The sequence below is a fragment of the Centroberyx affinis genome, unplaced genomic scaffold, assembly GCF_046629955.1.
Source record: "Centroberyx affinis isolate AG114_WGS23_722 - 3 ecotype Tasmania unplaced genomic scaffold, CSIRO-AGI_Caff_v1 ptg000724l_1, whole genome shotgun sequence".
Lineage (NCBI taxonomy): Eukaryota > Metazoa > Chordata > Actinopteri > Beryciformes > Berycidae > Centroberyx > Centroberyx affinis.
The window spans coordinates 40,001-56,978 of record NW_027279341.1 but is presented as its reverse complement, the minus strand read 5'-3'; the positions used below and the strand labels follow the sequence as shown (position 1 = coordinate 56,978).

General features: G+C 41.9%; 1 protein-coding gene across 1 annotated transcript in view; it reads right to left on the bottom strand.

The window, feature by feature from the left end:
• The window catches only part of LOC139644368 (poly(rC)-binding protein 3-like), a gene marked incomplete at its 3' end in the record, with an annotated part of 40,571 nt that overhangs the window by 14,294 nt on the left and 9,299 nt on the right, over positions 1 to 16,978 (bottom strand). Inside the window, exons 4-7 of the mRNA XM_071519728.1 lie at positions 13,776 to 13,892; positions 6,724 to 6,855; positions 5,505 to 5,633; positions 2,221 to 2,295 (exon numbers count right to left, since the gene is read on the bottom strand). Of these exons, the coding sequence (XP_071375829.1) occupies positions 2,221 to 2,295; positions 5,505 to 5,633; positions 6,724 to 6,855; positions 13,776 to 13,892 (453 nt within the window). The remainder of the gene's footprint in view (positions 1 to 2,220; positions 2,296 to 5,504; positions 5,634 to 6,723; positions 6,856 to 13,775; positions 13,893 to 16,978) is intronic.

The window sequence follows — 16,978 nt, the reverse complement described above, 5'->3', positions numbered from 1 at the left end:
AGATAAAGGTCTGTCATCTGGCTCTTGAGTTCCTAGATAAGCTCTGTCATCTAGCTCTTTTGAGTTCCTTGATAAAGCTCTGTCATCTAGCTCTTTTGAGTTCCTAGATAAAGCTCTGCCATCTAGCTCTTGAGTTCCTAGATAAAGCTCTGTCATCTAGCTCTTTTGAGTTCCTTGATAAAGCTCTGTCATCTGGCTCTTGAGTTCCTAGATAAGCTCTGTCATCTAGCTCTTTTGAGTTCCTTGATAAAGCTCTGTCATCTAGCTCTTTTGAGTTCCTAGATAAAGCTCTGCCATCTAGCTCTTGAGTTCCTAGATAAAGCTCTGTCATCTAGCTCTTGAGTTCCTAGATAAAGCTTTGCCATCTAGCCCCCCCCCCCACCACCTATAGTGTTCACTCATGTGCAAGTAAGCATTACCTGGACAAGAAGAATGAAAATTCGTACTTGCCCGTGTCAGCTCTGTTGGGATCCTAAACAGAAGCAGTTAAAATGAAGGCTATTTAAAAGCTAAGCTGAAAAGATACGTTTTTAGCCATTACAGGGTAGAGTAGGCAGTGTAAAATAGGAAAGTTTTAAGCTTTGACTTAAAAGTGGTCAGAGTCGGGACTTGTCTAATATCATCTGAGACATCGCCAGTACGTCAGGTGCTTCAGCTCCAGTGAACCAAGACGGTCCTGACTGAGCTCCTCCATGTTAAGGCAGCATGCATTATCATTCAGCATACTGCAGCTGCAACACTTCATGCAATTAGTTATTTAAAATGCGACCAAACTGACTTTTACGTGTGCTAAGGCTTCTTTTACAAGTAGACACCATTTTTTAAGAATGTGTTAAAACTAAAGCAATTGTCCTCAACCAACCTAAAAGTACATTTTTGGTGGAATTCCCCTCAAAATGACTGCAGCTATAAAGATACAAAGTGGACTCCAAGTTTCTCGTTAGTTGAAAAAGCAGAATCACCCAAATTAATCCTCTATTGTGGAACCGGCTCTAATGAGGAGATGGCAGTAACGTTGCATATTCATGCAGAAGACGATCATGATATTATTGCTGCTGAACACACACACACACACACATACACACACACACACACACATTCAGACAGACCAGTTTTATTTCTCTTGCGTGCGTATTTGCATCTAGCTGATGAATAGTCGTGATTTGTAATGAATAAACATTACTGAGAAAGCCTCATTTGGTCTCTATTGGTTGGGTGGTGATGGAAGCTGCCATTCACACTGCATGACACATCAAGTAGACATTTAACAAGCGTGTGTGTGTGTGTGTGTGTGTGTGTGTGTGTGTGTGTGTGCGTATCCCTGCATCTGTCTTTTTACTTGTCCCTTTGCTTGCCTATCAGCCTCAGTGTTGGAATGCTGGCTGTTTGCCTTTGTGTAAGTCAAAGTGTAAGTGTGTGTTTGTATATGTGTGTGTGTGTGTGTGTTTGTATATGTGTGTGTGTGTGTGTGTGTGTGTGTGTGTGTGTGTGAGGGAACAAGTGGGCATTTTCTGCAACATTCAAAAGGCAAACTAAAGCCAATTCTGTGACGATAAATTATTTATCTATCCATCCATCCGTCCATTACTCCCTCCTTTCCTCAATCCTTCCCTACATCCATCTATCATCCATCCATAATTTCTTTCTCTCCCTACAACCATCTGTCAATCCAATAATCCATCCTCCTCCCATCCCTCTCTCCCTCCTTTCCTCCTGCTTCCCTCCCTTCCTCTCCTCCTATGCATCCTTCTGTCATCCCTTCTTTCTCCCCCTCCATCTATAAATCCATCCATTTGTACATGCCTCCATCCATCCTTCCCTCCATTATCCCCTTTGTTTAATCTATCTTTCTTCCTAACTCCCACCCACTCTTGCTTTCTCTCTTTCCCTTCCTCCTTCTCTCCATCCCAGCATCCATCCATCCATTCATCCATCCATCCTAAAGCTATCCTAAAGCCACAGCTAAGTCCTTTGGTATAAAGATATTGTAGCTAATTTGTATATGTATATATTTATAATGATCATTTATCATCTATATTATGGTCTCATGAATTTGTGCCTTTTTTTTTTATAACATTCTGTGGTGTTTCTTATGTTTTCTGCTGTGTTGCAGCTTATCTTACGGCTTCAAGGATGCAAAATGATTTCCTAATGGAGTAACGAGTTCATCATCATCATCATCATCATCATCATCATCATCATCATCATCCGCCAGTTTACCTGGTTCCCTGACAGCAGCACGGTCCCTGGGGTGGGGCTGGGTCGGTATGGAATAGTCGCTCCCTTGGGAGGAGACTACAGAGCGGGAAGGAGAGAAAAGGAGGAGCAGGAATGAAAAAGAAAATAAAGAAAGGAAGAAAGGATGAGAATCAGAATCACTTGAAGTGTCAAGTACAATAAATACACAGGACTTTAGACTGTTAAACATATGACATAACTTAAAGAGCACCTAGTTATGTTACAAAGTTACTCTTGATTGAAAGTAACTTGTATTATCCAATTCAAAAACATGCAGCAGCAGTGACTTGTCCTGCCAGCTGTTGTTGATCATTGTTTACAAATGCAATGCAAGACTGCTACTGTTTTTAAAAGAGTAACCCAGTCTCATTGATATCCAGCAGTGAGATTTTCACTTTTTTCTAGTTGTTTTCCCTAACAAAAACAACATGAAACAATATTAAAGAAAAATAAAAGTAACAACATTCTAATGTTAACAGTTAGAAGTAACAAGTCATACATACAAGACAGTAAAGACAGTAAAGTTTTGTGTTACAGTATGCTAATTTAGTTCTACTGGGTAACATGAAAGAAACAATTGATAGAAACAGTAGGATAGATGCAGGAGGAATCTACAAGGTTAGATTGTAGATTTCAAAGTGCTGTACAAGGACAACTCGACCTTGCAAAGTAGATCATTCATTCATTCATTCATTCATTCATTTCTTCTACCCACTTAAGCCTTTCCAGGGTCCTGTCCCAGCATGCACTGGGTGGAAGGCAGCGAGGCACCCTGGACAGGTCGCCAGCCCATCGCAGGGTAAAAGTAGATCAAAATAATTTTTTGAAGATAAAAAGAAAGTAGGAATGGAGGGACTTAACTTGGACAGAGTAAACTCTTTGATTGCACCACCACTTGAAAGTGAATGAGTTTAGCTAAGGTCAGCATTTTTATTTCTTTTCTTTCTCTCACTCTTCTTTTTTTTCCATCCCAGATTAAGGTGCTCGGAATACCAATGAGCCCCCGAAGCCTTTGATTTCACTGTTTCCACTTCTAATCTCTGAGACAGAGCTCGTCTTAACGACTGCTCCCTCCGATTAATTAGAATACAATCATGAATTATAGATTTCAGTGTTTCCATTTTGAAGATTATTGGAAAGGTGACTGTATCTCATAATAAACGCTTTATGTGATCTTAATAGAGAGCAGACAGGTAGACTTCTATACAAAACTCATGGGTGTTTTATTTGTTAAACAATTACCTTTACTGCTCTGCTCTTAATGTATAGTCTTTCATATTAGTCAGTTTGCATCAGAGAGAGAGCAGCTGTTGAATCTTCCTCTCTTGCTTGTCACTGATCATAAACAATACTTCAGTGAGAAAGAAAGACTGAGTGAAGCTCATGTTCGTTTTTTGCATGGCTCCCTCTGACAGGAATGATATAAAAATGCCTTGAGTTGAGTCTTGTTCATATAAACGTCTGAACGAAATACCGCTCCGAATGGGAAATATCCAGCTACTACACCCATTCAGCAGAAGAAATAACATGATTTGACATGAACAGAGAAGCATTATTACCTCCGCCAAGGAGATTATGTTTTCGTTGCTGTTTGTTTGTCTGTCTGTTAGCAGGATTACGGAAAAACTACTGGCCTGATTTTCATGAAACTTCGTGGAAGGGTGTAGCATAGGCCAAGGAAGAACCCATTAAATTTTGGAGCGGATCCGGATCCGACTCACGAAAAAACAATAATAGCACGAACCTTGACGGAGGTCTGCGCTCCCTGAGTGCCCTTCTAGTTTTTGTGTTTGTTCGCTTTATGGCAAAATCTTCCTTTAGTAGGATTTACTCTCAGGTGCCGGTGCTGATTCAGTCATGTATTTGTGAGTTAATTAGTTTGAGCAGCTGGCTGCTGGATTGGAAGAAATCTTCAGTATGGTGAACAGATTTTATTGTTTGGGGAAAACCTGAATATTTCTGTTGTGCCAAGATCAAGCATTACCAGATATGTAAGAGGATCCATTTTAAATTCTAAATATTCTCACAGTAGGTACGTTTATAAGCATCTGATATAGATGTATATAAATCTGATTAAGGCTATACTCAGAATGCAGCAAATCTCATGCAAACACTTTAGGCCGTGTTCACATGGGACACTTTATTGTGTGTCACCTCATGTTTTGGACCACGCTGGGCATTACGTCAGTGGAAAATAGACGTTGAACTCGGCACTATAGGCAAAGCTCTTAGACAAGAGGATCAAACTCTCTGTGCTCTGTTCTTCCTAAGTAGACGTCACATACCCACAGCCTCCGTTTCACATCAGGCTTCTTATTTTCTTCTTCAGGATCAATCAGATTATTATCCCCTGTGTTCCTTCAGGTTCACTCATCTAACGCTAATTAGACTGCTTGCAAGTTGTTGTCAAACTTTGGGTTGCACGGCAACCAGAATGACGCAACGCTCCTCGCGCACTTTGACCTCTCCTCTCTCTCTCCGTCACTAGCGACGCTCACAGCTGTGCTTTGTGTCTCAGCAGAGAGAAAAAAGCCTCCTGTCTGATCACGGCTTCATAGGCAGATTATTTTAATCAGGGTGAGGTCAGAATCTGTGTGAGCACAACTTGATTACAATGCCAAAATTTCTGCTTGAATTTTTTTGTTATTTGGCCAAGAAAACATCAAAGTTTTTAATGTGCAATGTGTCCAAAAGGTCAAAGAGGAAGACAACGCAGACGCAGTGGCGATGTGTTTTCATTGTTTGGACGTATGACAACATGGCGACACTCACTGGTCACATGGTCCATGAGTACATTCCAATGTCTTCTATAAATGCATCAACACTATCTTACAAAATGTTCTGACATTTTTAGACATTATTTTTACTATTTATTTGTTTTTATTTGTATTTTTTTTCTTCCTTGTGTTTTTATCTTTCTATGAGGCTTTTTATAATGATTTTAATTTTATTCATGTTTATTTTCTATTCCTTGTTTTGCAGTTGTTTTATTATTTACTTAATTGTTCTTGTTGCTTTAGTAGTGTTTTTATCGACACTACCTTATAATTTTACTCTGTGCTTTTAATTGCTGTGAAGCTCTTTGTAACAATTGTTTTGAAAGGTGCTATATAAATAAAGTTTATCATTATTATTATTATTAGACACACATTTTGATGCCATGGATATCAAGACGACCATGGACTAGACACACACAAACAACTGCACATACGCATACATGTACAGACACACACACACACACACACACACACCTCCTGGACACGTACCTCTAGGATTACAGTGCAGATGAGTTTAACACACTGGATGATGGCGTCCTGGCTCCCTGATATCGTCACCCCTCTCTCTGTGGAGTTGGGGAGAAGGTCGCCCGCCACCTGCACCTGGGCACCTGTTGTCTGCTCACACACACACACACACACACACACACACACACACTGCGTGAAGCCTCTGAATCTATCTGTAGAGTCAATCCAAACCTGCGTCAGGTTGAGCGGAAAACATGTCAGTAATGTCAGATGCTAAAGGCAGCAGGAGAGACAACAAAGAGGTTATATAAGGAAGAGATTTGACAGGAACTGAGCTGCGGGAATGTTTGTAGCTCTGTTTACGGTTCAGAAGGTCATGTGTCAGATCATGTGTTAATACACGATACGCCGAGCGCCAGAAAGTTTTGACAATCACAGGAAAGAAATGGGAAGTGAATTGAACTTCTTCACTTTTGTGCTATTTTATTTCTGTGGTAACTTTTGAGGCTGAAGTTTTGTGGTGTTTAGCAACTATCCTGTTATGTGTCTGTCTATTCCTGTTTGTGGGCTTTGATTTGCCAATGTAGTTTGACTGTGTTTGACTGCTATTTTCTTGACTATTTCCCTTGCCACATTGATTAATTTTGAAGTTTTGGTGACCAATGTGCCTGATATTCAGACACTTTGGGACTGTTAGTTTGCTCAAGTTGCTTTGAGAACTTGCATATAAAAGTGGTGATTGTCAGACTTCTTTTAAAGCTGACAGGTATTGCTAATTGGTAATTTCAAGTTAATATGACTTGCCTTTGTAGCAGACTTTGGGATTGTGATTTAATTACAAAGTTGTTTCTCATGTGGTGTTTCCCATATTTTGTCCACTCCCTGTATTTTATATGTCAAACAGGTAACTCCACTGCACTGCTTTTGTCTATAAGACCACTTTTGATTTATTCCACAAGGTTTCAGTCTGACAAAGAGCCAATAGTGGTCAAAGATAATTATTTATCATAAAATAGCTGAATATGGAAACTCATCAATGATTTTTATGATTTTCCCCATCTGCCTCATGCATGTTTATGATGTTTGGTCCGCTGACTGATGTCAGTGTTGATCTGGAGACCCGGTCCAGGCATGAAAATTTACAAGAATATCCAGTAGACTATTATAAAATCATTCAGACTTAATTTATGGCGCCCACCTTCCAACCTTCCAGTTGGAAATCATCCTGGGGAAGACTCACCTCTCTGATCTCCTTGATCTTCGACCCGCCCTTGCCGATGAGGGAGCCGCACTGGCTGGCCGGGATGACCAGCCGCAGAGTGACGGGCGGCTTGCTGGTCACTGTGCCGTTGGCTACCAAGGCCGCCAGGTCCTGAGGGAGAGAGAGACGACGGGCTGGAGTCACACTTACAAGGTTTTAACGGTATGGCTCAAGGTATTTCCCTTTGTGCTACGTCATCCCTCAACCTGCCTGAAGGAACACCAGATGCCGGTGCAGCATACTGATCTGTGCTGATCTGTGCTGTCTACCCCAATGTGTTTTTTACTTTAATTGGTAACATCTGCTGGCGTACACAGAGGGATAAGCCCATTAAAATCAGTGCTGTAGGTGCATCTGAAAACAAGTCATATTTCATATTAAACACAGGAGGGTCAAATCATATTTGCAAATACATTTTGTGGTTAGTTTTAAGCCTATTTAATTGAAAATTGGTTGAAAATCGTTTTCTTTCCTGTTTTTAACAACATTTCTGAGAATATCTCAGTTGTCCTGAAGCAGTAAACACGATCAAGAATTTTTAATATTCTTTGACCAAGGTCTGACATTCAAAATATTGGACCACTTTTGGTTTATTCAACAGGGTTTCAGCCTCACAAAGGTCCAACTAGTGGTGAAAATATTTATTTGTTCTGAAATGGATAGAAAATGAAATTCATGTTTAGCAAATCAAACATATTCCTCAGGCAAGCAGCTGTTAATAAGCACTGACTTTGTTTGATTTGTAGATTTTCGTTGGCCTGGACAAAGCTCTCATATAAAAGAAAAAAACAGCCAAACTCCCTCATCGGAAAATAAGATACAAAAAAATAGCTCAACATGACAAAGGCTTTTATCATTTATAGACCCAAGGATTATGAATGCATGGTAAAACATGGGGGCAAAGTGCAGGATGGAAATAGCAGCAATGAAAGCTATTTATGCAACAGCTTTCGACAAAATGTCTCTCCCTCTCCCCCAAATCTCTCTCTAACTCCATCTCTCTCTCTCCTAATGTTCTCCAGAGTTTGTTTATTTATTTGCACATATGAAAATGCTAAAACACAAACAAAAGAAAAAATATATATAGACTGTGCGGGTGAGGTGGAAGAAAAAAAACTCACCATGTCACCTCAGCAGAAAAAAAAATGTAAACAAACAAAAAAATAAGGATGATAAAGAAAAATCGCTCCTCTTCCTCTGTCTCTGCCTCACTCTCTCCTCTCTCTCTCTCTCTCTCTCTGTCTCTCTCTGTCTCTCTCTCTCTCTGTTGCTCTCTCTCTCTCTCTCTCTCTCTGAGGTCAGTGCTCCAGCCAGTGAAAGGTTAGCGTTGATTGAACAGACAACTTCCAAACTTGTCTGTCATTCTTTTAATTCCGATGCAGATCACAGACTATATTTGCCCTGGTCAAATGTCTCTGTCTCCCTCTCTCTGTCACTGTCTCCCTCTCTGACCTTGACTTACTCTCTGTGTCTACGTCTGTCTTTCTCTCTCTCTGTCTCTCTCTCTCCGTCTCTCTCTCTCCGTCTCTCTCTCTCTCTCTCTCTCTCTCTCATTTAGAGGATATCTCTGGCTTATGGAATCTGATGAATAGGACCCCACCAATGCCGGGATAATCACAAAATATATCCTGTTTTGCTTCACGTCACAAACAACCTGACATTACTATGGGATTTTTATGGGCCTTCATCTTTTTTCATCAGATGACTTCATATGGAGATTGGAAAACTCCTGCATCTGCAACATTTAAAACTGCCCACAGGATGGAGAAAAACCTGCAACTGAGTATATGCATTGCTATACTTACACAAGGCAACACTTTATAATATTGTAAGCAGCTCACGATTGTGTTGTATCAGTATTTTATCTTAAAGGTGCTGTATCAATAAATCATTAACATCAATAAATCATGAACACATTAATTTTTAAACTTTACTATGAACACTCTACCGGCCTCTACACTGCATTTTACATTGTGTGTCACTGGGTCGGATTTCCCATTAAATCTGCTGAATTGCTTTACGGCACAAAGGGAGATTGCTTTATGGCACAAATCAGGACAAGGGTTGCTGCTCTCTCAGCGTGTTCACGCAATGGTACATGGCACAACGAGTGAAAGTCTGATGGAAAAATCAGTCATATATCAGCTCTTATTCTTCTTGAAGAAACACTAGCACTAACAACAATACCGCTGGTGTGAGATCGACCATGGTCTCATTTGTTTACATTACAAGGTGTCACAATTAGTGTGACAATGATATATTGATGTTTATTAGGGATTGGCTTATCTCACGATCTGATTCAATACAACCACGATGCAATGTACTAAAAAAAAGTTTCACAGTCAGCAAAGTCTGACTGTGCAGAAAAGCCACAAATCTTTCTAGTCATGGCATTGGCTGGCTAGAATGTAAACAGCAATTTAAAAAATGTCATTATAAAGTGTAAATAATATAATTTGGATGGAGAGCTTGTGAAATTGTGATGGTCAAGCGTCTCATTTGTGATTACTACAGCAGAATAAAAAGGAGCTAATATTGTGATTCATTTTTCTGCCCCATGAAACATATTGTTACATTTTTGTATTGCGATATATTGAATTTTGATATCTTGTCCCATCCCTAATGTTTATAAATTCTACATATAGCATCTTTAATATTAGCTAGTTTGAAATATCTTTCCTCGACAAAGGTTGGTACCTAGAGATGGAGGTTAGTGACTTTGCTCAGGGGCACTACGGCAGAGTCGGCCACTGGCAGCGCTGGGAATTGAACCAGCAACCCACTGACTGCTCATCAGCCTGGTTTGACTCAAAGTTCAGCACTTGTCCAGGTGAGCTGCGGGGCTTCACAGTTCACACTGTAAAGAGTCCAGACTCTCCAAAGTCAGTTCAAGCACCTTTTATTGACAACGCTTGACAGTCCGATGTGGATCTTCCTCTTCAGCCTCACACAGATCCATACCGGATCGAAGCGCTGTCAACAAAAAAAAGTGTATCCGGCCCGTCTGACAGGGAAACCTGCTGCTGAGAGAACCGTCTCGTCTCGTCTTCACCTCTCTCTTAACTCTGCCTTTCCCTTCACCCCTCTCCTCCCCTCACCTTTCGTCTGTTCTGCTGTCGCCTAAAGCTGCTGTTCTTTATTGTCCATTAGTCGGAACGAGCTTCTCTCTCTCTCTCTCTCTCTCTCTCTCTCTCTCTCTCATTACATTCTCTCTTTTTCCCTTTAGCAGCTATTTCGCCCCCCCTCCTCTCTGTTTCGAACTTTCTCTCCCTCTCTCTCTTTTCTCATTACATACTAACCCCCCTTTCTCTCGCTCTCTCTTTTCCCCCAGTTTCTCTCTCTTCATCTCTCTCTCTCTCTCTCCCTCTCTCTCCAGTCATTCTCTAAGAGACTTTCTCTCTCTCTCTTTAATTAACTCAGGTAATAAATAGCGGCCTAAATCACCCGGCCCTAATACGATTGGTTCAATCAATTAGGCCGAGCCGGACTGGGGGCCCTCGCTGCGTTTGAAATGTAAATAGCAGCACTGCCTTGTCTGGGCTGCCCATCAGACGAACGTGATCCGAATGAAATATGTCCTCCCTCCTCCGCAGGAACGCCCGGCACATATTTATTTATATCATCATGTCATGCGGAAACCTCATACGTAAGCTTTTGCCTGTTTTTTTTTTTTTTTTTGTGTTTTCTTCACCGTAATTGACAGCCGGCGCCGTTCCGCACGCACGTACAAAAATATTTCGCGACCCTAGGTGCGAGCTAAAGCCACTGGACATGTAATATGTAATATGACAAAATTGCATTGCTGTCAATGGGGGGCAACGTTCTGTGTTTCTTAATCCCTTCAAAGATTTTGGACGATTTTGGACATATGAGGTTTCTGCAGGACGCTGATGATATTTATATGTTTTCTCTTTTTTTCAAAGCTGAAGTTGTGTGTCTGCCACTGTATCGCGCAGTGTGTGTGTGTGTGTGTGTGTGTGTGTGTGCCTGCAGTGGAGGGGGCTTTGAGTGAGGAGGATGGAGTTTATTTTGAACACTGCCGGGTGCTTAAGTCCCCGGTGTGCGTCTTTGGATAAATAAAGTCTTATTTTCCATCCATATTTTCCTGCATTTCAAAATAAACTGCAGTGGAAAGATGAATACCCATAACCGGGAGGGGAAATGACTACATGTTCTTCTGATTTTCTCTTTCTCTCTCTCAATTTAACGCTCTCTGTCTTCCTCCCTGTTCTTCCCCAAGGATTCTCTCTTTTTCTTTTCTCTCCCTCCACTCCTCTATCTCTCTCCTCTCTCATTACACATTTTCTTTAATCCTTTCTGCATCTCTTCTCTTCATCTTTCTCTTATCTCCATGTCTCCATCGCTTCCGTCCATCTCTCTTTCTTGTGTTTCATGGTCTGTTTTCTTTTTCTCTTTATCTCTTTTCCTTAACTGCCTCCCTCGCTCTGTTATCTCCCTCTGTCTCTGTATCTCTCTCTTTCCCTCTCTCCTTTGTCTCTCTCCTTTCCTTTCTTTTGTCTCTCTCTCCTCTTTAACTTCCTGTCTCTTTTACTCTTTTATCTACCTCACTATTCTCTCCTAAACTCTCTCCGTGTGTCTCTCTCTGTGTTTCTCTCTTGTTACACACTTTTGTTAATCACTTCATCTTCCCCTCTCTCTCAACTCTCCCATCTCTCTTTTGTCTCACTCTTCCTCTCATCGTCCGTCATATGTTATACCTCAGACTGCGCTTATCAGATTTTGACAAAACTTGCGGGAGGGATGAAACTCGTTCTGACATTTTCAAAAGTACACCTGCTGGCCCAAGGGAGGCACTACATAATTTGCTCATATATATGTATTAGGGATGGGACGATATATCGAAATTTTATATATCATGATAGAAAGATGTGACAATACGCATCATGGGGCAGAAAAATGAATCGTGATATTAGCTCCATTTTATTCTGCTATAGTAATGACAAATGAGACAAATTTCACAAGCTCTCCATCCAAATTATATTATTTGCACTTTGTAATGACATTTTTAAATTGTTGTTTACATTCTAGCGAGCCAATGGCATCGCTAGAAAGATTTGATTCTTCCATCCTGACTCTTTCTGTCTCTCTTTCACTTTCTCTTTTTTTGTGATTCTTCATTGATCCTCATAGGTTTTTGCTTGCTACTCTCCAAAGTGAAGTCAGATGGGTGGTAGGGATTCATTTTGCTCATGGACACTTCAGCAGGTTTCTCTTCTCACTACATCACCCTGCTGCTCCTTCTCTCTCTCATTACACACCTTATTTAATCCCTTGATCACCCTCTTCCTACCTCTCGCTGATCTCTCTCTATTTCAGAGTCATTCACTTTTTTATCCTACTCTCTATGTGTCTCTATCTCTTTCTATCTCTCCTTCTCGCTTCTACACACTTTATTTAAGCCCTTCACCAACCTTTCTTCTTTGCTCTCTCCATCTTACTCTCTCTTTCCATCTCTGTCACACTCATTCCCTCATTTCATAGTGTCTTTAATCCCCTCAGGACCCCTTCTAGCCCACTCTGTAAATCTCTGTCCACATTTCTCCCTCTATCCACTCCTCCTCTCCTCCCATTTCATATCCATCTTGTTTTCCTCCATCAGCATCGCTAAGATTTAAACGTCGGCAGTCTGGATTTAATTTCTCAGCGAGCGACGCTGAGTTCTTAAACGACAGTGAAACTCTCAAATCCACTACAGCCAAAACCACTTTGTCATAATTCGCCCCACATGGAGTCACACTGCTGTTTAATTCTCCCTAAGCAAATCAGGAGAATTTGTGCATTTTTTTCCCTCTTGCTTTAAACAAATGCAGTTGGTTAAACAATCATAATATCGAGGAAGGACTCCCTTCTTTATTGATTTCATCCACAACTTCATCTACCTCTTAAATTGTCGGGTTTCAGTTTTGCGTTTTTAATATTGAGGAAGGAAGGAAGGAAAGAAAGAAGAAGGGAAGGATAGGAGGAGGAGACAATGGCTAGAAAGCAAATCCATACTGCTCATGCATAATTCCTCGGGCAAATTAGAAATAAATGATGATCTTGTCACATTCAACAATAGATGCAATTGGTTAACATTCAGTCATGGTATGGAGGAAACCTTTTAAAGTTTCAGTGTCATTCATGATATTGAAGCATGATCAAAGGATGGAGGGAAGAGGAAGAGGGAAGGAAAGAAAGAGAGATGGAAGGATAAAGAGCCAATCTGCACTGCTGATGTCAAATTCTCCCGACAAACGATTGCTTGTGTGTGTGTATGTGTGTGTGCATGTTTGAGTGTGCCTGTGTGTGTGTGTGTGTTTTTGTGTGCCCGTGCGTATATGTGTGTGTCTGTGTGTGTGAGGTCAGGCAGTCCCATTAGACATATAATAAATGGCTCCCTGCCAGGGAGAAGCCATGTTGTAGAGGAAGTAAAGGTTACACACTTCACTCAGAGCAACTCAGCACCCCAGTGGGAGCTCAGAGCTGTGCGTGCGTGAGTGTGTGTGTGTGTGTGTGTGTGTGTGTGTGTGAGAGAGAGAGAGACAGACAGAGAGAGAGAGAGCGAGATAGAGCGAGAGAGGGAGAGAGAAAGAGAGAGAGAGAGGATTGGTTTTCTCTGTTCAATCAACAGCAACCTTTCACAAAAGAGGAAGAAAAAGGAGAGAGAGAGGTTGTGTGTTAATGTGAACAGTATGTGCAGCTGTGATAGTGTGTGTGTGTGTGTGTGTGTGTGTGTGTGTGTAAGTCTCTCTGCTTGAGTTTCATGAAGTTCATGATGTAATCTCTGAAAATGAAAAATCTCTGTGTGGGGCCTTTTATCATGTGTGTGTGCGTGTGTGTGTGTGTGTCTGTGTGTGCGCATCTCTTCTCTAGTTGAAAGGGGATCACAGTTTTGGCGCTTGTGCGAAAGAAATAGAAGGAAAGTGAGAAATAAATAGTGAGAGAGGGCGAGAAAGAGACAGATAAAGAGAGGAAAGAGTGAGAGAGGGAGATGAAGAGAGAGAGAGAGAGAGAGAGAGGAGTATCTATACCTCTTCCAGCTTGAATGTGATCATGGTGAAGGCTCTGAACACGCAGTCCGTGGGTCCGGTGATGGTGATGATCCTCTCCGGACAGGATCCCTCTGAGATGTTGATCCTCGCGCTGCTCTGTGGGTCCGGACAGAGACGGAGAGAACAGGGAGGGAGGGAGGGAGGGAGGGAGGGAGGGAGGGAGGGATTGTGGGAAAATTATCGGGGAGGGGCGTAGGGAGGGAGAGGAGGGAGTGAGGGAACGAGGCAAGGGAGGTAAGTAGGAAAGGTGAGAGGGGATGGAGCGATAATGTGAGGGAGGGAAATGAGAAAAAGATATTGGGAGGGAGGGAGGGAGCGTAGCGACGGGAGAGGAGGCAAGGGAGGAAGCGAGGGAGGAGGGAGGTTAATGGAGGGAAGGAGGGTAGGGGAGAGAGGGAGGGAGGGAGGGAGAAGAAGAGAAAACACATTAGTGGGGGAGGAGGGATATACGGGCCTAGACAGAGAAGAGGAGGAGAATCATTTTTGACCACACTGCTCCCTTGCTCCCTATTCACCTGATTCACCTGTGATGCAGGAGGAGAGAGGATTACGAGGAGACTGGAGAGCGGAGGGAGGCGAGCGGAGGAGAGGAGAGAGGAGAGGAGAGAGGAGAGGAGAGGAGAGGAGAGGAGGAATCAAGGTTTTAAGGAGACAAGACGAGGGGGGGTGGAGGAGGAGGAAGGGGGGAGGAAGGATAGCAGAGGAAATGAAAAAGCGGCGGGAATATTGAGGGAGAGTAGAAAGATTAAGATGATGAGGAGGGAGAGGAAAGGGGGTAGAGGAAGACATGATTCGACCCAGAAAATGGAGAGGAGACGAGAGGGAAAGAGTGGATGTAGAAATTTATTAAATACAGAGGAGGGGGAGAAGGAGGAGGGGGAGGAGTAGTAGGAGGAGGACAGGAAAGTGAAGGAAAGGGATCAGGAGAAGACGAGAGACAAGGTGGTGCAAATATTTGAGGAGAAATAAGAGAGGAGACGTGGAGGAATATAGAGAAGGTGCAGTAATAACCATAAGAGGATGGAAGGAGAGGATGTGTGTGAGGAGAAAAGAAATGTGAAGTGGGGGAAGTATAAATAAATTGAGCCGATTAGAATCGAAACCTATATTTGGAAAATACGGCGATAACTGCTCTTTTTGAAGAAAGTAATAGTGACTTTTCTTGTGTAGATAGATAGATAGATAGATAGATAGATAGATAGATAGATAGATAGATAGATAGAGATTTTTTTGAGGAAATGTAGATGTGCCAACGATGATGACCAACACAATTTATTTTCAATTGCGTCTCCATACCTTGTTACACAGTTACTTAACCCACATTGCTCTTGTCCAAGTTGCCAATCTTCATCCATTTGCCAAGCTTCATTGCCTTAAAGGTGCACTGCCTTAAACATCAATATATCTTTGTCAAATTAAATGTGAAGCCTTGGTCTAATTACTGTAAACGAATGAGACCATTGTCGAGATGATTGGTAGCCTCTATCCGTGTTTATGTCATTTCTTCAGTCCAAGGTTTTCTTTTTGTGTGTATTGACGAGGATAAAGTTGTTGGAAGTGATTTTTCCATTGGCTTTTCTCTCTTTCCACCATCTGCTGCCAGAAACTCTGAAAGCTTTAGCTCCGTTTGCTCTGGAAGAACAGAACCTCTTCCTGTTTTGTGCCATAAAGCGATCCAGCAGATTTCCCTCCAAATCCACCAGGTGGAGAAACAATGGAGGATGAGGAGTAGAGGCCAGTCGAGGCTGCAAATCTTCTCTGTGATTGTCTCATTTGTTTATGGTAATTATACTAATGTTTCAAAATAAATGTGTTTATACTTGATTGATGTTAAAATGCACATTGGCCATTGCTCTTGTCCAAATTACCATTGAAGGCAGCACTGCCGAGCTTCACTGCCTTCACATATTGTGTGCTGTGTGCATCAACACTTTAAGAAAACGAGTACTGACCTCAGATTATTAGTGAAGTGGAATGATTACATGGCTGTTGCTGTAGCTTAAGGGGCAAGCTGTTCTCAGATCAGCATTTCTGTTCTTAAAAGTTTCATGCATGATTTGCTTTGGGCTCACGATGCTGTCTTATGCGGCAGAGAAGAACAAAGGAAGAAGGAAAGGAGAAGGAAGGAGGGAAGGAAGGAAGGAAGGAAGGAAGGAAGGGAGGGACAAAGGAAGGGAAGCAATCAAGGAATGAGTGACAGTGAAGGAACAAATCAAGAAAGGAATGAAAGAAGGAAGGAAGGAAGGATGGAGGAGGGAATAAAGGTAAAGAAAGAAAGAAAGAAAGAAAGAAAGAAAGAAAGAAAAATAAAATCAGCAAGTAGTTTTTTCTACCGCAGATCATGAAACCCTTTCAGAGTCATTCAGTGGATAGTGACCTCATCACAGTGTGTGTGTGTGTGTGTGTGTGTGTGTGTGTGTGTGTGTGTGTGTGTGTGTGTGTGTGTGTGTAACTGGGTGAATCACTGTCTTGCAGCAATCAGCCTTGTCTGTTTCACTTACAGGTGATCTCTCTATCACTGAACACACACACACACTCAGAGGCAGAGAGTGAAATAGATAGATGGATAGATAGATAGATAGATAGTTAGATAGATAGATGGCTAAGAGATGGATTAGAAATGGATAAGAGAGGCAGAGGAGAGGGAAAGTCATTTATCAAGTGAACAAGATGGTTGCACAGGAGCTATGATAGGAATCAGAGCGTGTGTGTGTGTGTGTGTGTGTGTGTGTGTGTGTGTGTCTAAACGCCTGCCTACACATGCACTTGCAAACACGTGCACTGATGTTGGCTCTCTTAAGAGTTGTGTGTGTGTGCATGTGTGTGTGTGTGTGTAGCCTCCTGATACCCCCCTATCATCCTCTCTAGACTGCAGTCTCCTCTCATTGCCAAAATAGAACGCATAATGATATCTGCTCTCTCTCTCTCTCTCTCTCTCTGTCTGTCATTCTCCTCCTTTGTCTACCACTCTCTCTCTCTCTCTCTCTCTCTCTCTACCTCCCTCACTCCCCTGGCTGTTATTGTTAGGTGTGTGTGTGTGTGTGTGTGTGTGTCTGTACAGGGACTGGTAATACAGCAGTGATGAAATAATTTTCTCTCTCTCTCCATTTATTATGTGAATAAAAAAAACATTAGCCAGCGTCTCTCTCTCTCCCCCTCTGTCTGTTTTTATGTCTCTCGTC